Consider the following 26,597-nt stretch of genomic DNA (forward strand, 5'->3'; position numbering starts at 1 on the left):
TGTCTGTACTCCAAGATCTAACACCCTCACACAGATATACATGCAGGCAAAATACCAATACCAATGCAAATAAAAATAAATACATTTCTTTAAAAAAAAAAAAAAAAGTTAACCCTGGCAAGGCACGGTAGCTCACACCTACAGTCCCAGCTTTCAAGGGGCAGAAGCAGAAGGGACACCAGCCTGAGGCCAGCCTGAGCTACACCCAGAGCTCTAGGCCGGCCTGGGAGGAAGACCTGTCTCAAAATAAAGGAAAAACCAATGTTTATTTCTAGCTGAGAATTACTCTGTAACTAAACATGGAAGACGGGCCACACATACATGAATACCTATTTTTATAATTCCCCAGTTTCATCAAGTGCATTTCCCATAGAAAAGTCCATTTCTTCTTACAGTGATTTCATGAAACTGCATAACAGAAAATGAAAAGTAGGCAGATCCCCACCTCTCCCTGTTCCCCGAGTCTCATCCCCAGCTCCGTGGCAGAACACCTGTGGCAGCCTTCCTCTCCCCCCCCCCACCTTCCATGGATGCCACAGATCTTCCCCTTTTAAACCCCTCCCCCCCCATTGCTTTCTCCCTGCCTCCAACCCCAGCGGGCACCCCTGCTGACCCAAGGGCCAAGCCTGCCAGGGAGCCAGGTAGGCTGACTGCAGCTCTTCACCTCTCCGCTCAAGTTCCAGCCCCTGCGCCCACCTTCTCATCCCCAGCTCTGCGGCAGAAAGTCCACTCTGGTCTCCCTTTCTTCTCTAACCCTATCCCCAACAGATCAGAGGTCTTCTCTAACCTCCCTTCCCCCACCTCATCCAATTATCTCAGCCTCCAACCCCAGCAGGCACACCTTGGGAACACACCAGCTGAGCAAGCCAAGGAAACAGGTCCACAGGAAATTCTCTACGAGGCAGCACACAGCCATCACAATCTCCTCGAGTCCAGACAGAAAGCAGAAACCAAACACCCAACAGAGACAAAAGCAGATGTCAGCATGCAGACATATAACCATCCCAATTCCAGATGCTAGATGCCAGCAGAAAAACAAAGTAACCGCCAGGACAATGTCTCCCTAGAGTCCAGTAACCCTAACACAGCAGGCCTTGAAAAGTCCAACAGAGCTAAAGCTCAAGAAAAAGACCTTAAACAGCCTGTATGAAGATGGTAGAAGCCTTAAAGAAGAAATGAATAATCCCTTAAAGAAATCCAGGAAAACATGAACAGTGTGAGGAAATGAATAAAAGTGTTCACGACCTGAAGATGGAAGCAGAATAAAACTCATACTGAGGGAATTCTGGATTTGAAAAATCTGGGAATTCGTACAGAAACTACAGAGGCAAGTTTAATAATACAAGACATTGAAGAAAGGGTCTCAGGTGTTGAAGACAGGATAGAAAAAATGGATACATCAGTCGAAGAAAATGTTAAATCTAAAAAACTCCTGACACAAAACATCCAAGAAATGTGGGACCCTGTGAAAAGACCAAATCTAAGAATAATAGAATAGAAGAACCCAGCTCAAAGGCCCAGATAACAGGCGGTGGTGGTGCACGCCTTTAATCCCAGCACTTGGGAGGCAGAGAAAGGCGGATATTTGAGTTCGAGGCCAGCCTGGTCTACAAAGTGAGTTCCAGGACAGCCAGGGCGACACAGAGAAATCCTGTCTCAAAAAACGAAAACAAAAACAAACAAACAGGGGCTGGAGAGATGGCTCAGCGGTTAAGAGCACTGCCTGCTCTTCCAGAGGACCTGGGTTCAATTCCCAGCACCCACATGGCAGCTCACAACTGTCTGTAACTCCAGTTCCAGAGAACCTTCACACAGACATACATGCAGACAAAACACCAATGCACATAAAATAAAAATAAATAAATTATAAAAACAAACAAACAAACAAACAAAAATCATAGAAGCAAAAATTTCTAACCTAAAGAAGGAGATGGCTATAAAGGTACAAGAAGCACACAGAACACCAATAGATTAGAAGAGAAATCAAAGTCACCTCGTCAAATAAAACCACTAACGTACAGAACAAAGGAAGAATATGGAAGGCTGCAAGGGAGAAAGACCAAGTAACACACAAAGGCAGACCTATTAGAATTACACCCGACTTTCTCAGTGGAGACTCTTAAAAGCCAGAAGGGCCTGGACAGATGTGCTGCAGACTCTAAGAGACCACAGATGCCAGCCCAGACTACTATACCCAGCAAAACTTTCAATCACCATAGATGGAGAAAATAAGATATCCCATAATAAAGCCAAATTTAAGCACATTTATCTACAAACCTAACCCTACAGATGGTCCTAGAAGGAAAACTTCAACCTAAGGAGGTTAACTATAACCATGAAAACACAGGGAATACATAATCTCAGAGTAGCAAAATCAAAGGAAGGAAATACACACACACACACACACACACACACACACACACACACACACTCACACTCACCCCCCCCACTACTACCAACAACAAAATAAAAAGAATCAACAATCTTTGATCATTGATATCTCTCAATATCAATAATCTCAAGTGCCTAATAAAAAGACAGACTAGGGGCTGGAGAGATGGCTCAGTGGTTAAGAGCATTGGCTGCTGCTCTGCCAGGGGCCCAGGTTCAATTCCCAGCACCTACATGGCAGCTCACAACTGTCTGTAACTCCAGTTCCAGGGCTTCTGACACTATCAAGACATACATGCAGGCAAAACACCAATGAACACAAAATTAAAAAAAAAAAAAAAGACACTGACTAACAGAATGAATGCAAAACAGGATCCAATTCTTCTGCTGCATCCAAGAAACACACCTCAACATCGAGGATAGACATTACCTCAGGGTAAAGATTGGAAAAAGATATTCCAAGCAAACGGACCTAAGAAACAAGCTGCATAGCCACTTTAATTTCTAACAAAATAGACTTCATACCAAAACTAATCAGAAAAGATAGGGAAGGACAATACACACTCATCAAAGGAAAGCTCCACCAGGATGGTCTTTCAATTCTTAACATCTATGCCCTAAATGCAAGGGCACCCAAGTTTGTAAGAGAAACATTACTACAGCTTAAATCACATATTGACCCTTACACACTGATAGTGAGAAACTTCAGTACCCCACTCTCACCAATAGACAGGTCATCCAGGCAAAAACTAAACAGAGAAAGGATGGAGCTAACAGACATTATACACCAAATGGACCTAGCAAATATTTACAGAACATTTCACTCAAACACAAAAGAATATACTTTTTTCTCTGCACCTCATGGAACTTTCTCCAGAACTGGCCATGTTCTCAGACACAAAACAAGTCTCAACAGATAGAAGAAAACAGATTGCATCATATCAGACTACCACAGATTAAAACTGAAGAGCAAAAACAACAGAAAGCTTACAAACTCATGGAAACTGATCAATGAAAATGGATGAGGAAAAAAAAAAAGACATGAAAGGCATTCTAGAATTGAATGAAAATGAAGACACAACACACCCAAACATATAGGACACAAAGAAAGAGGTTCTAAGAGGCAAGTTCATAGCACTAAGTGCCTACATGAAAAACAACAACAACAAAAAAAACAAACCCAAACTGAAGAGCTCTCCTACTATCAACATAACAACACACCTGAAAGATTTAGAACAAAAAGGAGTAGACATCAAGAAATAATGAAACTCAGGGCTGACATCAATAAAATAGAAACAAAGAGAATACAAAGAATCCATGAAACAAAGGGTTGGTTCTTTGAGAAGATCAGTAAAATTGACAAACCCTTATCCAAACTAACCAAAAGGCAGAGAGAGATCCAAATAAACAATATCAGAATGAAAAGGGGGACATAGAAACAGACAGCGAGGCCAGGTGGTTGGTGGTAGCGCATAATGCCTTTAATCCCAGCACTCGGGAGGCAGAGCCAGGCAGATCTCTGTGAGTTCAAGGCCAGCCTGGTCTACAGAGCGAGATCCAGGACAGGCATCAAAACTACACAGAAAAACCCTGTCTCGAAAAACTCAAAACAAAACAAAACAAAAAAGCAGACACTGAGAAAATCCAGAGAATCATAAAGACATATTTTAAAGACCTGTACACCACCAAACTGCAAAATCTAAAAGACGTGGTTAATTTTCTCAACAGGTACCCTTTACCAAAGTTAAATGAAGATCAGATAACCAATTTAAGCAGACCTACAACCCATAGTGAACTAGAATCAATCATTTTAAATCTTCTAACCAAAAAAGGCTCAGGGCCAAATGGTTTTAGCATAGAATTCTACCAGACTTTCAAGAAGAGTTAATGTCAATATTCCTTAAGTTACTCCACAAAATAGAAATATAAGGAATGTTGCCTAATTGATTTTATGAGGCCACGGTTACCCTGATACTCAAACTGCATAAAGACTCAACAAAGAAAGAGAATTACAGACTAATTTCCCTTATGAACATACATGCAAAAATACTCAAAAAGATCATTCACCATGATCAAGTATTCATCCCAGATATGCAGGGATCATTCAAAATACAAAAATTAATAAGTATAACCCACCATATAAACAAACTGAAAGGAAAAAAAAAACAACACATGATCATCTCATCAGATGCAGCAAAGGCCTTTGATAAAATCCTATACCTCTTCACAATAAAAGTCCTGGAGAGATCAGGGATAAAGGGACACCTTAACTTAATAAAGGCAATTTACAGCAAGTCCATAGCCAACATCAACTTAAATGGGAGAGAAACTCAAAGCAATTCCACTAAAATCAGCAACAAGACAAAACTGTCCACTCTTTCCATACCTATTCAATATAGAACTTGAAGTCTTAGCTAGAGCAACAAGACAACTGAAGGAGATAAAGGGGATACAGATTGGAAAGGAAGAAGTCAAAGTATTTTTATTTGTAGATGATATGATAGTATACACAAGTGACCCCAAAAATTCCATCCAGGAACTCCTATGACTGATAAACACACTTTTAGCAAAGTAGTTGGATAAAAAATTAACTCACAAAAATTAGCAGTCTCCTATATACAAAAGTCTGAGAAAGAAATCAGGGAAACAATACCTTCACATTAGCCTCAAATAATATAAACTATCTTGGTGTAACTCTAACCAAGCAAGTGAAAGAACTGTATGATAAAAACCTAAAAACTTTGAAGAAAGAAATTGAAGAAGGTATCAGAAGATAGAAAGATCTCCCATGCTCATGGATCAGTGAGATTAACATAGCAAAAATGGCCATCCTACCAAAAGCAATCTGCAGATTCAATGGAGTCCCCATCAAAATTCCAACACAATTCTTCACAGACCTGGAAAGGCCAATTCTCAACTCCATATGGAAACACAAAAAACCCAGGGCAGCTAAAACAATCTTGAACAATAAAAGAACTGCTGGAGGTATCACCATTCCCAATTTCAAGTTGTACTACCAAGGTATAGTAATACAAACTGAATGGTATTGGCAAAAAAAAGACTCATTGATCAATGCAATTGAATTTTAAGACCCAGACATAAATCCACACACCTATGGACACCTGGTTTTTGATAAAGAACCCAGAAATACACACTAGAAAAAAGACAGCATCTTCAACAAATGGTGCTGGTCAAACTGAATGTCTGCATGTTGAAGAATGCAAATAGATTCATATTTATTACTCTGCACAAAACTCAAGTCCAAGTGGATCAAAAACCTTAGCATAAAACCAGACACAATGAACCTGATAGAAGAAAAAATGGAGAATAACCATAAACTCACTGGCACTGTAGAAGACTTCTTGAACAGAACACCGGTTAGCACAGGCACTAAGATCAACAATTAATAAACGGAACCTCATGAAACAGAAAAGCTTTTGTAAGGCAAAGGACACATCATTCAGACAAAGTGGCAGCCTATGGAATGGGGAAAGATTTTTACCAACTCCACATCCAATAGAGGACTAATATCCAAACTGTATAAAGAAATCAAGAAACTAGATACTAAAATACCAAATACCCCAATTTTAAAAATGGGGTACAGATCTAAACATAGAATTCTCAAAAGAGGAAACTCAAATGGCTGATAAACACTTTAAAAAATGCCCAATTTCCTTATCCATCTAGGAAATACAAATCAAAGCTACTTTGAGATTCCATCTTACACCTGTCAGAACAGCTACGATCAATAACACAAGTGATAGCTCATGCTGGTGAGTATATGGAGCAAGGGGAACACTCCTCCACCACTGCTGGAAATGCAAACTTGTAAAGCCACTATGGAATTCAATATGGCAGTTCCTTAGAAAGATGGGAATCAATCTACCTCAAGACCCAGCCATACCACCACTCTTGGGCATGTACCCAAAGGATGCTTCATCCTACCACAAGGACACTTGCTCAACTATGCTCATATTTATTCATAACTTTATTCATAATAGCCAGAAACTGGAAACAACCTAGATGTCCCTCAACAGAAGAATAAATACAGAAGATGTGGTACAAATATTTATATTACTCAGTTCTTAAAAAAAAAAAAAAAAAAAAAAAAAGACAAGATGAAATTTGCAGGGAAATGGATAGAGCTAGAGATCTCCCTGGGAAGGGGAAATAGATTTTATGAGTGGACTGGAGTTGCAGAGCTCACACGAACTCACAGAGACTAAAGCAGCAAGCACAGGGCCTACACAGGTCCACACTAGGTCCTCTGCATACGTAATTCAGCTTTCAGCTTAGTCTTCTTACGGTACCTGAGGACGTGAATTACTGGGTCTGGTTCCTGTGCCTTCTCTGGAAGCTCTTCCCTCCCGTTGACTTGTCTTTTTTTTTTTTTTTTTTAAGTTTTTCGAGACAGGGTTTCTCTGTGTTCCATCTCTGGCTGTCCTAGAACTTGCTTTGTAGACCAGGCCAGTTTCGAATTCAGAGATCTGCCTCGCAAGTGCTGAGATTAAAGGTGTGCACTACCACTGCCATGCTTTTGTTTTAAATGTTACTTTAAAAAAAAAAAAAAGTAATATACGGCCGGGTGGTATATGAGTTTGAGGCCAGACCAGCCTGGTCTACAGAGTGAGTTCCAAGACAGCCAGGAGTACTTCACAGAGAAACCCTGTCTCGAAAAACCAAAAAAAAAAAAAGGTAATTTGGTCTATTGACTGCAGTAAAATGTGACATGACACGGTTTTCTACGCTGCAAACATTTTAATGATTATTGTTGAGCATACATATCAGAAATTTACGTCAAACTGCAACAAGTTAAATAAATGTTTATAATATACAAAGAAAAGACAACCAAACATAAAAGTTGTTGTGAGTGTGCCTTGCACCTAGACCAGTGTTTCCCTCCCTTAATATATCTTTATTTTTGAGCTGCACAAACACACTTTAGAATTTCATCTTTATAGAATGGTATTTAAGAACAAAAAATAAACTCCCACCTCAAAGAAATAAAAAGGCTGTGCATGATTATGTGGTGAACCAATAGAGAACACTAGAATACTCTGGTAGTGCAGGCATCATTAAAAAGGAAAAGAAAAAGCCTGAGATGCTCATTAACACTCTATGTTTGAAGGAAGGAAGCAGTATGTTTGACCAAGGAGCTAAGGAGCCAGCAAAACGGGGATCAGTGATGGCAACTGTAGTGTATGGAGTATGAAACGATGACAACTTGATACAAACACAGTTAGAGTTTCCAGTGAGCACTGAAGAGCTGAGAGGCTGCTCTGTGGAACAGTTAGGTAGAACCACCTTTTCCAGTCACGTGAGCCCTTGTAAAGCAGCAGCACAGTCCCGCCCTGTGCTGGGTCCCTGCTGGCTGGGTAGCTAAGGGATTTCTTTGTCATTAGCAGCTAAGGAACTTACTCCACATGTTCTCAAAGCCTTAGAGGTGGGACACAAGGCAAGGTGTCATTAGTGTGAGGATCACACACTTCTCCGCAAACCAAGCAAGAGGCTTCACTCGACTTGTCTCTGCGGTCTCCTTTCTACATTCCAACCTCAGTTGAGATGAAAGCCTTTCTCCATTGTAGCAGCTAGCAAGCGCTCTCTCATGATCTCCTCAGAGGAATACTCAGGCAACTTAAGATAATGGACACAAGTGTTGACCGATGGATAGCTGGCGTCAGTAGCATCAACCTAGAGCAAGACAAGGAACACAGAACAGCGTGAGTGTAGTGTATCTTTCTCACTGTCTCTTAAGCCTACTGTAACCAAGTTCCATTTGTCTCCTCCACTAGCTGGTTGGTACCTTTCGTACGACCGTGAGCCTGGGGTGCAGATTAGCCAATCCGCCCGGGGGGAGAGTTGAACAGCCAGTGGTGAACTGCAGGAATGCTTTCCTTTCATCCGAGGACATGCCACACAAAACCCTCACAAACCTGAGGAATCCAGGACTAAAAGGACAAAAACAGAGCTGTGTTGATCTGGCCATAGAGTGACATGAAAACATGGCATACTCCTACTACTTTGTTAAGTCAACAATACCCCCCACCCCAGCAATATACACACGCTCCAAGATCAAGACTGTCTAAGAACTGCTGAGTTAGGTAATAATGGGCAGACATGGTACTTTTAAAACCTCAAAGGCATTCATTCTCTCACACCAGAGTAGGAACGGAAACAATGAGGTACGAGATTAAACACACAACAAGTTCAAAAATCACAGTTGAAGATACATTTGCATAATTACCAGATAAGGCTACATTTATCAGAGTGTATATGATCTATGTTCATCAGTAAAATAATCAGGTCTTGTGACATATTTTACTGAAGTAAAACGAAACACTACCTATCAACAAAAATGCCACAAGGCAGATGGGTTGTATAGTCACCCTGCTAAAAGAAGCCAGACCAGAGAGTCTACACAGAAGACTACATGATTTCACTTGAACTTCAACCTGGGTGCTTCTCTGTTACACTCAGTAAAACCTTCGCATCCATGCAATGTAGCCTAAGGGTTTACAATTTCCCTAACTGAAAAACCAATGACTGAACTCGGTGAGCCAAGGAGCCTAAGCATGAGTCATCCTGCCACCCCACGACTTGCCTCTAGACTGGGAATGGAGTTTTCTAAACTATAGTTCTTGGAAAATCTGTCAGTTGATTGTTAGACATGAAAAAGTTTGTTCCTTGGAAATTATCAACACATACCTGTCACGTGTATAGCCCAGCTTAGGTTCGGTGTAATTGATAATGTCCTCTGCTGCCCAGGATGGTGACTGATTGCCACAGAGAATCATCTGGACCTCCTCATGGCTGAAGGAACTTAATTTCTCCATTGGAAAAACTTTATTAAATCCATCTACATTACATACACACCAGAAACAAACAAACAAACAAACAAAAACAAAAAACAAAGCACACAACTCAGATCCTCAAATCAGACATGATTACCAAATATTCAATTAAAAACCCAAATCTTCATACAGTAAGATGGGCCATGGGCAATCCCCACATCCTCACACCCCCACAAAGAAAGCTGATGCTTATTATCACTGATGTGAGCACAAAGAATATTGCTCACTATAGTCAATAGCCAAATTCTCATTTCTTGTAACTATCCAGGCTGACCTTGACAGCTGTCACAAAAGCAGTCAAGGTTGTGTTCATGTTTTCAAGTGATTTACAGTATAATTCACCCTCATCATGGAATACAGCACATGTACAAATTTATGTCCACTTACAAAGGAAGACCTGAGGGTGAGGGCCAGAAGTCTCCGTCCCTCTAGAGGAGTTAGCAGAAGGTATACTACAGCTTAGTGTTCAACCTGTCCTGACTACACTGCAGGACCTAACTATCTAGAGGACCAGAACCTACAGGTCAATTCAATGATACTCAGCAGCGGTGGTGTTAACGTCAAAGGAAAAGGAACTGCGTTGTCCTTGCAAATTACCTCGAAAGGCTTCCATCTGTTTCTGAATACCAGTATGCATACAGAAGTCAAACATCAAATCCACATACTCTTCTGCATTGTCCATTGTGATCATCTGCAAAGGAAGGTTTGCCAGTATTAACTGACCTCACTTGATGGAGCCATCAAGTCTTAGCTTTGCTAAGACGATCTTTCAGAGTCTAAGGACTAGATAAGAGCAAATCTTTACCTCATCTTCACCACTTGGCTTGAGATCCACAGCTGTGAAGCCATATATTCTTGAAGAAGGGCAGAACTGGAAATTTAAACTGAAAGTTCAAAAGGACGAGATTACTATTCAGCAACTGTCAGGGTTTATAACTGCTGTAAATATTACTTTAATTGGCAAAGATGTGTTACATTTTTTATGCTACATTTGTCAAATTATGTAAAGATGTGCTGCTATTTTACCTTGCCTGCCTAAGGCACCTGATTGGTCTCATAAAAAGCTGAACGGTCAATAGCTAGGCAGTAGAGGGACAGGCAGGGCTGGCGGGCAGAGATAAGCAGGAGGAGATAGGCGAGAGAACAAGGAGAATGAGTTAGAAAGAGAAGGAGACAGGCGGGTGAGCTAGCCAGGCAGCCTGTCAGCCAGCCAGACACAGAGTAGGACATACAGAAGGAAAGGTAAAAAGCCCCAGGGCAAAATGTAGACGAAGAGAAACAGGTTAAAATAAGTTATATGAGGGCCGGGCGGTGGTGGCACACGCCTTTAATCCTAGCACTCGGGAGGCAGAGGCAGGCAGATCTCTGTGAGTTCGAGGCCAGCCTGGTCTCCAAAGCGAGTTCCAAGAAAGGCGCAAAGCTACACAGAGAAACCCTGTCTCGAAAAACAAAAACAAAACAAACAAACAAAAAAAGCTATATGAGCTAGTGGAATGGGCCTAAGCTAAGGCCAACCATTCATAACTAGTAAGTCTTTATGTCATGGTTTGGGAGCTGGCTGGTGGCCCAAAATAAAGTCTGCTACATATAACAATACTGCGAAAATCACAAATGCTCCCATGCTCCACCAACAAAAACCTACACACCATCTTACAGTGAAATCAGGCACACCTAAGTTTCAGTATTTATTTACTTGAAACGTTGGGGATCAAACCCAGGGCCTTGATAAGACACTAAGTCTTTTTTTTTGTTTTGTTTTTTGTTTTTCGAGACAGGGTTTCCCTGCGTAGCTTTGCACCTTTTCTGGAACTCACTTGCTAGCCCAGGCCGGCCTTGAACTCACAGAGATCCACCTGGCTCTGCCTCTGGAGTGCTGGGATTAAAGGCGTGCGCCACCAACGCCCGGCGAGACTAAGTCTTTAAGGGCAAAACCTATTAGACCAATGTGCAAACCTTTCTGGCTTTGCAAAGACTACATAAAAACATAGCCTGTCATGATTCACGTCCTCCTAAAGGAAAAAAAAATTATCAAACTCAAGATTTCTACAGTGAATTATTATAGGAGCATGTTTATAAGTCATTTTTCCCAGGGAAGAAAATATTGCTTCATTTGTTATTTACAATGTATACAAAGAGTGTGCGTGTGTGTGTGTGTGTGTGTGTATATATATTTAGAGGGAAAAACAAATCCTTTAATATACAGTTATCTCAATTTTTTTTTCTTTTGACAACATCTCACTGTACGGCCCTGGTGACTAGCCTAGAACTCACTACGAAGACCACACTAATCAATGCTGAGCTCAAGTGCTCAGAGTAAAGGCATGCACCACCACAGCTGGCAGTTATCTAGCCCTAGTGACAGAAACATTCTTAGACCCATACATTAGGCGATGTTCTTGTTGCGCAAACATAAACTGCACTTAAACAAATCTAGGTGTACATTCTACTACACACCCAGGCTCTGTGACACACACACAGCACGTTACTGCTGGCCTCAAATCTGCACAGCATGTCACTTTACTGAATAGTGTGGCAAGTGCATCACAATGGTAAATACCCGTGACTAAAAACAGGTGGATAGAGGAAAGAAACAATGAGGAAATCAAGTGACAGAACGTTAAGTCCACTTTCACTGTATATGTGGTCCACCTATGACTAAAACACGCATGCAGCCTTATGTGTATAACCATTTATCAAACACTAGTTCTCACAATTACTAGGAAACATTTAAAAGGAAATATGAAAGCCATGCACCAATCTCAAAACACAGGCAAATGTACTTGAAGGTATGACACTTCTGTGTACAGGAAATGTATCAAGACTACAGTACCAGAGTTACTTGACAACAGTCAATAAAGGCTATATGCCAATCATTTCTGACCTTTGCACAGTAGGCTATCAGATAATCCTCCAAAAATATAATGATTAATGTTTTGTATTTTTCAAAGCCATATCTTATGTATCCCAGGCTAGCATTGAACTTTCTATGTAGGCAAAGATAACCTTATATTTTTGATTCTCCTTTCTCCACCTTCCCAGCACTAGAATTATAGGCACATGCCCCCATGCCAGGTTCTATGCAGTGTTGGAGATCCAACCCAGGGCTCCATGTACACTAGGCAAGCACCTTACCAACCAAGCCATACACCTGACACAGTGTTATCTTCTATAATCATAAATTAGAGGTTCAAACAGATAATCAGTATCTTCTAGCATCTATCCATGTGCTCCAGACTTTACTCATAAGCTACATAGAGATCCACAGGGACAGAGAAACAGAAACCTTTAACTCCTCATTTGTTAGGTCCAAGAATGAATACATAAATCTTACCCTAAATCCTCTATGCTAAGTGGAGGTCCAGAACCTGATGGATTCTTGAGCACTAATTCCTGTAACTTGGTATTCTTCTCATCTTCAGAAAGACCTTTATTGCCTAAAATCTGGCGCCTCTTGATAGCAAGTTCTTTAATTTCTTTTAAAAATCTGGCCCTGTGAGGATTTACTAGTTCAAAATCTTCCCAAGTCAAAATTCCATTAAACCAGGCTGGGGGTTTGGGCTTAGGGGGATCAAGGATAAATTCCGATTTTGAATCTTCTTCAAAGCTTCCCACTGAGAGAGTGTCATGACCTTCTTCTGTTGACGCTTCAGACTGACTTTCAGTACAGTGCAAGTCTCTGTCACCTCGTGACTCATAGATCAGTTTGCTCATATTGCTTTTGATGTCACCCATGCACATAAGTTTAAAGAAAGGCTTAGAAATAGGTAAGTCTACCAGTCTATTGTCTTGAATACATTTGGCCAAGAAAATTCCAAGGAAATGAAAGAGTTTTGTGATCCTTTCAAGCTCATCACTGTCTTGTGGAAATGGCGCTGTGAACAGCCCACATGACCGCTGTACATAGTACCCAGGAGGCTTCAATCCACCTCCAAGATCAACCTATTGTTTAGAAAGGAAACACAATAAATGAATAAACATCTAAAAAAGTCATAAATATGAAACATTTTTTAAAATTTAGTCATCTAAAGATGTATGAACATTAATTAACTTTGGCAATCAAATTTAATCCCTTAGAAATATTTTAATGGCACTAAAGTTATTCAATAATAAAAGTAGCGGCTAGCCTGGGCAAAACAGTGAGACCTTATCTCCAAAAACCAAAACCTAGGGCTGTCAAGCTGGCTAACTGGTTTAGAGTACTGGCCACCAATTTACCTGAGTTCAGTATCTATGACCACTATGGTGGAAGCAGAGAACGGACTCTTCCCACAAGTTGGTTTCCACATACAACATGGCATGTGCACACAGCACTGCATGCATACACTTGTCCACACAGATGCAACACAAGATTTAAAAGTGAGCAAGATGACTCCGTTGGTTAAAAACAGTCACCATAAGCCTGCTGGCCTGAGTTCAATCCCTGGAACCCACATGCAGTAGGAAAAAACCAACTTCTGAAAGTTGTCCTCTGATCTCCACATGTCACCTCCCCCTCCCCCAACCGTCTCCCTCTCTCCATGAAAAGAGTTTTTGTTTTTGTTTTAATTTAAAAAGGGCTGGTAATGCGGCTCTGTGGTAAATTGGTTTCCTGGCATCCATAAAGCACTGGGTTTAAGCCTCAGTACTGGGGTAGGAATGAGGTCTTAAATAAAAAATAAAAACAAATAACAATCTTTAAAAGTACAGCCAGGGGGCTGGAGAGCTGGCTCAGAGGGTTAAGAGCACTGGCTGCTCTTGCAAAGAACCTGGGTTCAGTTCCAGCACCCACACGGGGGTCACAACCACCTATTATCTCCAGTTCCCGGGAATCCAATGGCCACATCGGCTCTCCCCCAGCATTAGGCATGCATGTGGGGCATATACATACATACATACAGAAAATACTCATATTCATAAAATAAATACATTTTAAAAATATTTAAAAAACCAAGTACAGCCAGAAAACCTGGCGCGATCTACTTTTAACATTTGTGTGAAAGCAGTCATAACTCAAAACACAAGGTAAAAAATATATGTCGCCAGGTGGCGGCAGCCCACACCTTTAATCCCAGCACTCGGAAGGCAGAGCCAGGCAGAACTCTGTGAGTTCGAGGCCAGCCTGGGCTACAGAGTGAGTTCCAGGACAGGCTCCAAAACTACACAGAGAAACCCTGCCTCAGAAAAAAACAAACAAACAAATAAATCTCACATGACGAGATTCATCATCTGGAAAGTTGTCGTCACAGAGCCAAGTCCCCAAGTCAGTCCTCTGGAATTCGGCTGCCACAAGCGCGTAAAACTCTAAAGTGGGTCCCAAGCCAGTTCCTTCTTCTCCTAGAAACTCAACCTAAAACAACAACAGAAGAATGGTAAAGAAAGGGTCACTTTGTACAACGTTTTGTTTGGTTTTGTTGGTGTTTTTCTAGAGACGGGGTTTCTCTGTGGAGCAGCTCTGCTTTGTAGACCAGGCTAGCCTCGAATTCACAGACAGTCCTGCACCGCTAGGCCTGGCACATCCTGTTTGTTCAATGAATCGGTTCCGCCCAATCTGATCCAGTAGCATCTCCCTTCTCAGAACAGCAACAGTATGGTACACAACACAGACACAATACTTTGGGGTCCTAAAGTTTTCATTTTCCGTTATTGGACCATCAGGCACTGTGCTGAGTACTGTGCACATATTAGCTGTTGTAACAGTTTTGGAGATTCTATCTCACAACCCACCAGCATAAATAAATCTGACTTTCCCATCAGAGGAAACCAAATCTCAGATAACTATTTGCTTGAAGAAAGGATGGTATACAGGTTTTTTCCACCTGGGTTTTTATAACCAAAAGCCTAAATCCCCCAGTTGTGAGTTTAAGCAGTCACCTTGGAGGCTTCTGAATATTCTGTCTGATCTAAAAAACAACACTTACATAGCACATCGGGAAATACAGAAGTTAAGAAATTGTTAGGTAGAAAAAAAAAATGCAATGAGCCAGGCAGTTGTGGTGCATGCCTTTAATCCCAGCACTCAGGAGGCAGAGGCAGGCAGAGCTGTGAGTTCGAGGCCAGCCTGGTCTATAGAACTAGTTCCAGCACAGCCAGGGCTCCACAAAGAAACTGTGTCTCAAAAAAACAAAACAAAACAAAATAAAAAGAAGAAGAGAAGAAGGAGGAGGAGGAGGAGGAGGAGGAGGAGGAGGAGGAGGAGGAGGAGGAGGAGGAGGAAGAAGAAGAAGAAGAAGAAGAAGAAGAAGAAGAAGAAGAAGAAGAAGAAAAAGAATGTGATGGAACAAAAGTAAAGGTAATACCGTGACATCTAGAGGTTTTTCACATCTGTTGTAACCAGTTTGTGATGTGAAAGATCAAAGTAGCTTATTCACATCTGTCATAGGTCATTGTGTAAACGAGCCAGACAGAAATGACCAGGACAGCATCTCAGCAGTAAGTACATACCACCCCAATGTAGGGGAAGTAATACTAAAGGACCATCTGTTCCAAAACAGATTATCTACATGCAGCTTCATGGGGGGGTATGATGTGGCTAGTCAAAGGATTCCTTTGTGTGTACTGTTCAGTCCGACTTGGTAAAAAAAAAAAAAGGTCATAACCCAGACGCTGATGATCAAAACAAGAGAGAGCATTCTGAGATGCTCTGCTGGGAAATGCTTCTGCACAGAGAAAAGGAATTCTTTTTCTTTTTCTGTCAGGGTTTTACACAGCAGAGGACACGGATCACCCAGTGCCCTTCCTTTACAGAGCTTACCTCTAGAACTGACTTCCGATCTGCGTGGATCTGCATGACATTCTCAGCCCACTCCATCAGTGATTCACCACGTGGCACTTTCACTCTTTCGTGCTTGAGCCGACCGACTCTAAACTCCCCAGGGTCATCTCGCCTTACACTGCTTGTGGTCCTTGTTCGCTCCACCGTGGCTTCTCGTCGGTTCTGCAGCCACACTATTGCTCTGCAACACAACACCAGAGTCCTCAGAGCACTTGAGTGGAATGCTAAACCAGCCCGGAAGGCACAGACGGAAGGGACTGTTTTTCTGTTGTTGTTGTTGTTGTTGTTGTTATTATTATTTGGTTTTTTTCAAGACAAGGTTTCTCTGTGTAGCCTTGGAGCCTGTCCTGAATCTCACTCTGTAGACCAAGCTGGACTCGAACTCAGAGATTCACCTGGCTTTGCCTCCCGAGTGCTGGGATTAAAGGCATGCATCAATGCAGCCCAGTTTTCAATTATTTTTTAATGTTGATTTGAGACAGGATTTTCCTACATCCATCACCCAGTTCCCAGGATTATAGGTGCACAATGTTGTGCTCAATTAGAATCTTCGTGTTTAGTCAGGTAAAAAAAAAATTTTTTTTGAGTCAGTGTCTAACTGTGTATCCCAGGATGGCCTGGAACTCACTATGTAGCTCAGGCTGGCCTTTTACCTAAACAATCCTCTTTCTTTAGTCTCCAGAGTACTGGAATTACAGCTGAAAGCCAATATGCCTAACTAGTTAATTTTCAAATAGCAATTTATTAAGTAAAAATTCATAAAATTCATTTTATCATCATCTGCCTTCAACAAATGGAGAAAGAACTAGCTATATATTTTCCTTCTTTATTTTATTAAATAATATTAAAGGTCTGTGATACAGCATTATATAATACATAAAAACAGTGTCAAGAGAAACAAAAAGTGGTTATGCCATCTTTATTACTATGAAAGGCACGGACAGCTACCGTCAAAATGGTGAAGACATTAAAAAAAAAAAAAAAGTGTGTGTGTGTGTGTGTGTGTGTGTGTGTTTTCAAGTGTACATGTGGAGATTACAGGGCAACTCTCCGAAGTCAGTTCTCTGGTTCTACCACATGGGTTCCAGGAACTGAACTCAGGTCCTTGCGCTTGGTGGCAAGCATCTTCACCCAGTAAGACAAAGCATGTACCACCTGTAATACACACTGTTTCAGGTACTTCACCCACAACAGGCAACAAAAGAGCTAAAAAGCCCTGCCTGGTGAAACTGTGGTCTAGGAGGGGACGGAACAAAACTGAACACCTATTCATGAGACAGACAGAGAAAAGTCATCAGGTAGAAGATAATTCAAACACTAACGATGTCTGCAAAGGACGGGGCTGCTGCTCAATGACTGAGACCTTGGCCCGCATTTATGGAGCCCTGGGTTAGAATCTAGCACTGATACAATGCTATTTACCAGCATTCAGGTTGATGTTGCTGAGAATTTTTAAGTCACCAAAGAACTCTGAGGGTTAGGAAATAGAAATTGATGCAATCCATGCTGTACCAACAAAACATATTATGCATTAAACTGAAAACGGACAACCCTTCACAAAAACTAAAGACAATGTATCCCTCCATCAATCTTAGCAGTGTTCTATCCTATTTCGAACTTCTATAATGAAAAACATCTTGATTCAAAAAACATCAAAAGGCTCACTTCCTACCTGGATGCACCAAATGCTGTACAGGTGAAATAAAGCTGTCTAGTTTCAAATGGTATTAGGAAAGGACACTTGCTGGTTAATTGTTCACACCAGTCTGGCAGAGCCCCACTCGCCAATGCCAATGGTTCCTGCAAGTTAACAGACAGCGCCTTAGTGCTAAGAGCATTAAACGTGATTAATAATGAACACAAAAGACTATGTGAACTATTACTGAAGAAGGAATGAAGAGATCATCAGAGGCAGAAAAGAGAGGAAGCCATACTGAAAAAGACCCACCAAAGGTCACCCATGCAATTACCTCAATCTGCTGCAAAATTTTTGTGGTTATTTTTTTACTAGTAAATTCGTCAGGTGGAAAAGTAAACTGAGGCTGCTCATCACCATCTGTAAAGTTAATTAACATAATCAATAAAAATGAAAAATGACTTGTTTTCAAACTGATCTAGAAATAAAGAAGATTTCTTACGGACCTTCTTGGGATATTCTGGAATAAGGATCACTGGCGACTATATACAGAATGCGCAGGAGCTGCAGGACATCCTCCACTCCACAGGAGTTCTGGCCATTGCCCGCTTTAGCCTGAGGTTGCTCTTTTGTCAGATTAAGAATATCACTACTTTGAAGAGTAGAAATTGCCCCCTGGCTTAACCCAGATTTTGTTCCATGTTCACAAAAATCCTGAACAGACAATTAACAAAATTAGCAACCAATCACTTTTTAAAGAAAAACATTCATTATTCTTTGTATTAATATGACTGTTGAAATTTTTCCCCTTTTTGAAATAAACATTTATCATACAAGACAAAAATTCATTCAAAACCACACTGCCAAAGAAAATGAAACCAACACATGCTGGTCTGCTCAGATCCACAGCCACAAACGGCATTGGCTACTTTAACACTGACAGATTAACCATGCTCATTCAAACTCTTGAAACGTTCTTTCTGCTGTCTTTCTTTTCTGTTTTGGTGCCGGGGATCTGCCCCAGGGTCTGGGGCACACTGCACAAGCATTCTCCATCACAGAACTGTGCCCTAGCCCCTCAGTTTTCAAGCTACACCGAGCTCAAGCCATTCCCACTCAAACCAATATCTTAATGCAATAGATACCTTATATGCGGCTATAAGCTGAGAACAATTCCTGTTTTTCCTAATACTTTTATTAGTGCCAGTTAGTTTCCAGTGGCGCAGGAAAGCGGCGTCTGCATTCTTCTGTAGGTAGGTTATCAAGTCATTCTTTGGTAATTCATCAGTGCCAAGGTACTGTTCCACATGCTCTATAGACCAGCAACCCTACAACAGGAAAAACCAAACAGTGGCCTTTCCCAGTGATGAGGTCTATGGTGTTTCACATGCATTACATGACAGGGCTGTAAGATCATGCACCTAGTCTAACTCCAATAATTCAGTTAGTTTCCTTCCTGCTCAACTGTGATACAATCTTAGTTTCTTCTCTTTGTGTTGGTTTGAATAAGATGGCCCCCACAGGCTCATATATGTGAAGGCTTAAAGCTTCAGAAAGATTAGGAGGTGTGGCCTTGTTGGAGGAAGTATGTCTAGGCTTTGAAGTTTCAAAAGCTCACACCAGGCCCATTTCCTCTGTCTCTCTTTCCTCTCACCCTCTCAGCTCAAGAAGTTTCAGAGGGGAGGAATATTAGTAAGTGGCCTGGAAATTATTCTTGCGATATTTTGGCTAAGAATGTGGCTGCCTTTTAACCTTGTCCTAGAAATCTGCCTGAAGCAGAATTGAAGAGTTTTGGATTAATGGCAGTGGCATTTATTTATGACAACCTAATTTAGAGTATGCCACGTGGTTATTAGTGGTCACTCTCAGCAGATCTATAATGAAAAGGAAAAAGCTGGACACTGAGAACAAAATGTACAGTTTGAGGAGAAAAGGAGCACCAGGAAGTGTAATGGAGCTCTAAGTCCAGTGCTCAAGGAAATACAAAATTTAAAGAAAAGCCTGATGCTAAATGGAATACAAGGAATGGTGATCTTAGGGCAAGATCCCACCCAGTGACTTTTCAACTTGTAAAAAGGAATTAAAGAAAAGCTTAGGCAGTGAAGGACACAATCCACAACAGAAGGTTGATGCAAATGTCACCGGACAAAGTTCCAACAGGCCAGGTTCCAGCCCCATCAAGGAGCAGAACTTGGCAACTCTGGGTACATGGTTCTGGATTTAGAATCAGAATGGTAATGTATATTCTGTGCCATTGTATGTTAGAAGTATGTGATCTGCATTTTGATTCACAAGGGGTTACAGTTAAGAGATTGCCATGAGTCTCAGAAACTTTGAACTTGGGAATTTAAACACTGTTGAGACTTTGACAGATTATGGGAACTTCTGAAGTTGGACTGAATGCAGTTTTGCATTATATGGCTAGAAACCTATGGGGGGGCTAGGGAACCAAATGTCTTCACAGGCTCACAGATTTGAATGCTTAGTTGTCAGGGAGTAGAACTCTTTGATAGGAATACATGGATTAGGAGGTGTGGCCTTATTAGAGGAAGTGTGTAACTGGAGGTGGGCTTTGAGGTTTCAAAAGCCCAAGCCAGGCCCAATCTCTCTCTCCCTGCTGCCTGCAGAACAGGATGCAGCTCTTAGCTCCTTCTCTGGCACCACTCCTGCATGCTGCCATGCTCCCAATAAGGATAATGGACTAAGCCTCTGGAACTGTAAGCCAGCTCCCAATCAAACGCTTTCCTTGGTAAGAGTTACTGTGGTCATGGTATCTCTTCACAGCAATAGAACACTGACTAAGATAATCTTTTACTTTTTTTCACTAAGTAACTAAGATCCATTTTCTAAAAATAACTTACCATTTTCCCATTTTCTTTTTCTTTATCAGAATCCTTCATTTCTCTATACATGATTCTAAATATAAAGACATTATTCAATTAATTCATAAATCAAGTGATTTATACTCAATTCCAATAAAGCTCTAATCTTAAAAATTATTTTAATGAGGTCATTCTTTAGATATACATGTCATTACACACTGAACTCAAAGAGTTGCCAGCAAATACTTTACCACTGAGGTCTATCTCCAACCCGTACTCTTTGCAACAACTCTGACTGGGTATCCCAGGGTGGCCTCAAAATTGATTCTGCTGACCCAACTCTTCCTCTCAAATGCTGGGATTATAGCCACATGACACCTTGTCTGGCTCAAATAGAAATTTTAAGACAAAATACTCCAAAGAAAGCATACATCAACCGGGTGTGGTGGTACATGTCCAGTACTTAAGAGTAGGAGAGCAGGGGCAGGTAAATCATAAGTTCAAAGTCATCCTTTGCTACATAGCAAGTTTGAGGCCAATCTTTGCTACATGAGAGACTCCATCTTTAAAAAAAAAACAAAAGAAAGGCCAAGGGCCAGGCAGTGAGGACTAAACAGAGAAACCCTGTCTCAAAAAACAGAAAGAAAAAACAAATAAACACCCCACAATGACAAAGAATACATACACCAATTCTACAGTTTTCAATTTAATTGTTTAAATTGCTCGTGTGTGTACATGTGGATACACACATACCACAGAATGCTGTGGAAACCAGAGAACTGAGAGTCAGTTCTCTCCTTCTACCAAGTAGATTCTGGGACTAGAGCTCAGGTCACTGGGCTTGGCATTAAGCAGTCTTTAGCCAATTGTGCCATCTCAACAGCCCAAATCCACCGAGTTTTTAAAGATATGAACACTCTATATACTAAGCGTTTTGACTTCTTTTATAGTTACATAAATAAAATGGGGTTAAAAAAATTTTTTTTCTATAAGCAGATAGAAAGGCTATGATGATGAGAAATGCTCATCTTCTTTCTTTTCTTTTCATTTTTTTTCTTTTTGAGACTGGGTTTCTCTGTGTAGCTCTGGTTGTCCTGGAACTCAGAGAACTACCTACCTCTGCCTCCCCAGCACTGGGATTAAAGGCATGTACCAACATCGGTACGAGATGCTTATTTTCTAAGACAGTGAAATCAACTTTGAGTGTCTGAGAAGGTGATAAAATCATTGTACCTTCTATCTCAAAAATATCTATGTTACTTCTATCAGATATCATCTAGGATTATGAACTATTAAAAGAACATCATAAACCAAATTAACAAAAGTGAAATTACATGTTAACAATATTGTTTGTTATAAAATACTAATTAACTATTTACTAGGTAATACTAAGCACTTACTATGTCCTAGAAACAATAGGTGAAAACACTTCACATATGTTAATCCATTAGTTCCTCACAATTCTGCTTCATTTTATAGATTTTGAAATTGAGAAACAAAAATGTTCAATCTTTGGGGGTATAGCTCGGGTACAGATTTGATTACAAGCACATTCAATCAGTCATGTCATTGACAATTATTTGTGGAATGAATAGAGAGAAAGCCTAACACATATCCCCAAAAAGTACAAATAAGGTATATTTAGTACTTCTATCGTATGCAATTATAAAAATTCAAATAACACTGTTTTCAACTCTGAGTCTAGATTAGACTATCTCCAAAGATCCTTCTAGTTCTAAAGTTTAGCCATCCTACACCTGTAGTCAGAAAGAGCCTTATTGGTTCCTGCAAAGCAACAAAACCAGAAACAAATCTTTTCTGTGCCTGTAATGTAAAATACAGAGACTCAACACTTCTTGGCTTAGACAATAACAATGTCTGCTTCCATAGCAAGTTAAAATCTCTTACGTGTAAGTGGGCTCCCAAATACGCCTCAGTTTATCTGACTTCACATTGCCATTACAAGACAGCTGAAGCAGTTTCTGTACATAATAAAAGATGGTCGATCTGAAATTGCTAAGTGGCAATTCAACTTCCCGAGTTGTTCCGAGCCCAGTCACTTTCAGTGTGAGAGCCAATCGAGGAGATGGAGTGCATTCAACTTCTTCCAAGAGCTCCGAGTGAGGTGTTCCTAAAGATATGAAAGATGGGAAAACAATCTCACAAAGAGCACTGCACTAGGAAACAAGGCCATACATTCACTAAATTATGTCTGCTTAAAACTCTCCTGGCTTCAAGATTTACTTATTATTTCTGGTTTGTGAGAAAAAGGTCCTATTATGGAGTTCAGGGTGGCCTGGAACATGCTATATAGTCCAGCAAGTTCCAGGCTAGCCTTTGAACTCATGGCAATCCACTTGCCTGAGCCCCTCAGACCAGGGATAACATAATCCCTGACTGTTTTACTTAAAAATAAAAAAAAAAAAAAATAAAGCATTACTGGGCAGTGGTGGTGCACACCTTTAATCTCAGCACTTGGGAGGCAGAGGTAGGCAGATCTCTATGAAACTAGCCTTGTCTACAGAGCTAGTTCTAGGACAGTCAGGGCTAAACAAACAAACAAACAAAGGGATTAAAAAACTTTTTTAAGCCAGGAAGCAGTGGCACACACCTTAATCCCAGCACTCATTAGGCAGAGCCAGGCCGATCTCTGTGAGTTTGAGGCCAGCCTGGGCTACAGAGTGAGATCCAGGACAGGCACCAAAACTACACAGAGAAACACTGTCTCAAAAAAAGAAAAAACAAAACAAAACGATTGGGATGTTCTGTATGGCAAATGTGTTGCTCTGATTGGTCAATAAATAAAACACTGATTGGCCAGAGGCTAGGCAGGAAGTATAGGCGGGACTAACAGAGAGGAGAAAAGAAAGAACAGGAAGGCAGAAGGAGACACAGCCAGCCGCCGCCAGGACAAACAGCATGTGAAGATGCCGGTAAGCCACGAGCCGCATAGCAGGGTATAGATTTGTAGAAATGGATTAATTTAAGCTATAAGAACAGTTAGCAAAAAGCCTGCCACGGCCATACAGTTTGTAAGCAATATGAGTCTCTGTGTTTACTTGGTTGGGTCTGACAGCTGTGGGACTGGCGGGTGACAGAGATTTGTCCTGACTGTGGGCAAGGCAGGAAAACTCTAGCTACAGGATTGTGTATTAGAATACCTGGTGTGTACTGAGGCACAATCAGGTACCATGATAAACGACCTAAAATGTCTTAACTTCATTTCATCTTTTGTTTTTTAACTACCTTGCTAAACAAGAAGTCTCATTCTCTCCATGAAAGAGATGTGGAGATCCAGTATTACTACAAAATGGGTGCTCTTATTTATCTTACACTTCTTGAGATTTGAAGTCTTACAACAAAATTGTAGGCTTCGTTCCTACTGGAGGCTCCAGGGCAGTCGAGATTCCTTACTCTCTGGCCAGGCCCAGATTCTTTATCTCACGGCCCCTCATCACGGTTTTCACTTCTGGAGGCTGTGCAGGCCGACTCCTTAGTTCACAGCCTCTCATCATGGACCTCTGCTTTCTTGGCACCACATCTCCTCTGGCTCCAGTCCTTCGACCTCCCTCTTACAAGGATTATATTGGGCCCACCTGGAGGTGCTTAACTCAATTTACCTGCAAAGTCACTATGCCATGCCACGGCAACATAGTGACAAGTTCCAGAAATTAAACTCTAGATATCGTGGGTGGAGGGGGCACATTAGATGCCTATCATACCAGATAAAACGCCCAGTGTTTTGCTTTTGTTTTGCTGTGGCGATAGCATCTCACTATATAGCCTAGCTGCGCTTGAACTCCACCTGCTTCTGCCCCTAAATTTCAGGATTAAAGGCATGTACCACCACACCTAGCACTACAAGACTTAGCAGATAAAGTTATCACCCAGGTCACCTAACTCCAGAAATCTTGATTGGAGAAACAAACAGCTTTTCAAAGTTAATATTTAACATTTTTGATCCAGTAGAAAGCAGAATTTAAAACCCCACCTTTAAATAATGCCTTGCTTATTAAAAGACTTTACAAATAAAAACAGTAGCTTCATGGCAGAGTGCATGATTCAAGGTCCTGGGTTCAATCCCCCAGCACGCACATGTACACACATGCACATGCACATGCACACGCACACGCACAGGCACAGGCACGGATCAATTCTTTTTCAAGAAGCCCATATACATTCTCTGGAGTGTATCTTTCTAAACATCTTTCTTCTTAACCCCTATGCTCAAAGTCTACCTTTAGGTATCCTTTTTTTCTTTTCTTTTTTTATTGTTTTTCTTTGGAAGGTTTTGTTGTTCTTCTTGTTCTGAGACACAGTCTCATCTAGCCCAGGCTAGTCTAAAATTCAAAGTAAGCTGAAGCTGGCCTTGAACTTCTGACCCTCATGCCATCAGCCTCCCATGTGTTGGTACTGCAAGGTATGTGCCAATATACTCATCTTAATACCGTTAATAAAATCCCGACTCTGCTTAAGAGAGAAAGAAGTTGGACTGCTCCTCTGAAGTAATAGTTTTGTTACTAAACAAAACACGCCGGGCAGTGGTGGCGCACGCCTTTAATCCCAGCACTCGGGAGGCAGAGCCAGGCAGATCTCTGTGAGTTCGAGGCCAGCCTGGACTACCAAGTGAGTCCCAGGAAAGGCGCAAAGCTACACAGAGAAACCCTGTCTCGAAAAATCAAAACAACAACAAAAAAAAAAAAAAAAAAAAAAAAAAAAAAAAAAACCAAAACACTGCCCCCTCCCACCCACGATATCTAGATTGTCTGGGTTTTATGCTATGCGTCATATGTGTTGTACATTTGTACACTTGGGCACACACATGCGTGTGGAGGCCAGAGGTCTCCTTAGTTGTCTTCACTTTATGTTTTTACTTATGTTTGGCTGCCAGCACGTCCCAGAAATCCCCGTCTCTGCCTCCCAGTAATGGGAGCAGACACCAGCTGCCATACCCAGCTTCTTTCCCTCATATGTATTTTTAGAAGTGTATGTGTGTGTTCGTGTGTCTGCAGATGCCAGAAGAGGATGTCAGACCCCTGCAACTAGAGTTACAGGCAGTTGTGAGCTGCCTGGTGTGGATGCTGGGAATCGAACCTGGATCCTCACAAGAACAGCGGCTGCTTTAGAGCAGACCGTCGTCTCCCTCCCCACCCCCCACTCTGGGCAGGGGTGCTGGGGACCCCACGCAGTCCTCACGTCTGCACAGCGAGTACTTCACAGCCGAGCTGAGCCCCAGCCCTGAAACAACTTTCCTTAAACTTCAGGGTTTTTTTTGATATTTACTTATTTATTGGGGGGAGGTGCCACAGAGCACCTGTGGTTCTAGATCATGGGACAATTTATGATCTCTCTTCTTCTACCATGTGGATTCCAGGGTTTGAAGCCAGTTTGTCAGGCTTAGCACCTTTATTCACTGAACTCTATCTATCACTGGTCCCAGACATCTGAACAACTTAGTGTTTAAAGAAAAAGATGTATTATAACCTGTGACTATAAGCAGCACTTCACTTCTCAAACTTGGTATAACCATCTCATCGGTCACCAGTTAAGATTAGATCACAACACTCACACCCACTGTACCTGGGGAAGGGATCTCGAGATCTGTTGTCTGCTGGACGTTGGTACGACCGGGTCTAGGATCAAAAGCAGGCACCAAGGCGGAGAATTGGCGCTTGAGCACGTAGTCATCGTCCCAGGTCCGCCGGCGCCCTCCTTTCGTTTCATATTCCTCTTCCTCCTGTGGCAGGAAAACTCCTCATACAGTCACACAGTCTCAGGAACACATCTTATCCCTCAACTGACTTGCCGTCCACCAAATATGCTAGCTACATGTCAAGTCATTCTTTAATGTTAAACTACATTTAGTTACTTATGTGTGTATCTTTATGTCTGTGGAGGTCAGAGGACAACTTGAGGGAGCTGGTTCTCTCCTTCCAACATGTCAGTCCCAGAGATCAAACTTGGGGTTGTAGGGTCGGTGGCCAGAGCCGTCGTCATCCACTGCCCTATCGCTGGTCCTTAGTTCTCTATGGAGACTGTACTTCTTTACTTGAACTGATTGCTAAAGCATAAAATAAGCTAATACAAACGAGGAAGGATACAGATTTATCAAATGTATATTATACTGGCGGTGACACAAAGCTATA

General features: G+C 41.4%; 1 protein-coding gene across 4 annotated transcripts in view; it reads right to left on the bottom strand.

The window, feature by feature from the left end:
• Positions 1–7,129: 7,129 nt before the first annotated feature.
• Hectd1 (HECT domain E3 ubiquitin protein ligase 1) overlaps positions 7,130–26,597 on the bottom strand; it is a 93,547-nt gene continuing 74,079 nt past the window's right edge. For all 4 annotated transcript variants that reach the window (XM_059279944.1, XM_059279943.1, XM_059279941.1 and 1 more), the window contains exons 29-43: positions 26,032–26,188; positions 22,360–22,582; positions 20,491–20,545; positions 18,775–18,957; positions 18,136–18,343; positions 17,964–18,049; positions 17,666–17,793; positions 15,973–16,174; positions 14,431–14,568; positions 12,574–13,181; positions 10,048–10,126; positions 9,840–9,933; positions 9,097–9,247; positions 8,195–8,339; positions 7,130–8,082 (exon numbers count right to left, since the gene is read on the bottom strand). In XM_059279944.1, coding sequence (XP_059135927.1) covers positions 7,945–8,082; positions 8,195–8,339; positions 9,097–9,247; positions 9,840–9,933; positions 10,048–10,126; positions 12,574–13,181; positions 14,431–14,568; positions 15,973–16,174; positions 17,666–17,793; positions 17,964–18,049; positions 18,136–18,343; positions 18,775–18,957; positions 20,491–20,545; positions 22,360–22,582; positions 26,032–26,188 — 2,595 coding nt within the window. In that variant the 3' untranslated portion in view covers positions 7,130–7,944. The remainder of the gene's footprint in view (positions 8,083–8,194; positions 8,340–9,096; positions 9,248–9,839; positions 9,934–10,047; positions 10,127–12,573; positions 13,182–14,430; positions 14,569–15,972; positions 16,175–17,665; positions 17,794–17,963; positions 18,050–18,135; positions 18,344–18,774; positions 18,958–20,490; positions 20,546–22,359; positions 22,583–26,031; positions 26,189–26,597) is intronic.

Source organism: Peromyscus eremicus, chromosome 14, assembly GCF_949786415.1.
Source record: "Peromyscus eremicus chromosome 14, PerEre_H2_v1, whole genome shotgun sequence".
Lineage (NCBI taxonomy): Eukaryota > Metazoa > Chordata > Mammalia > Rodentia > Cricetidae > Peromyscus > Peromyscus eremicus.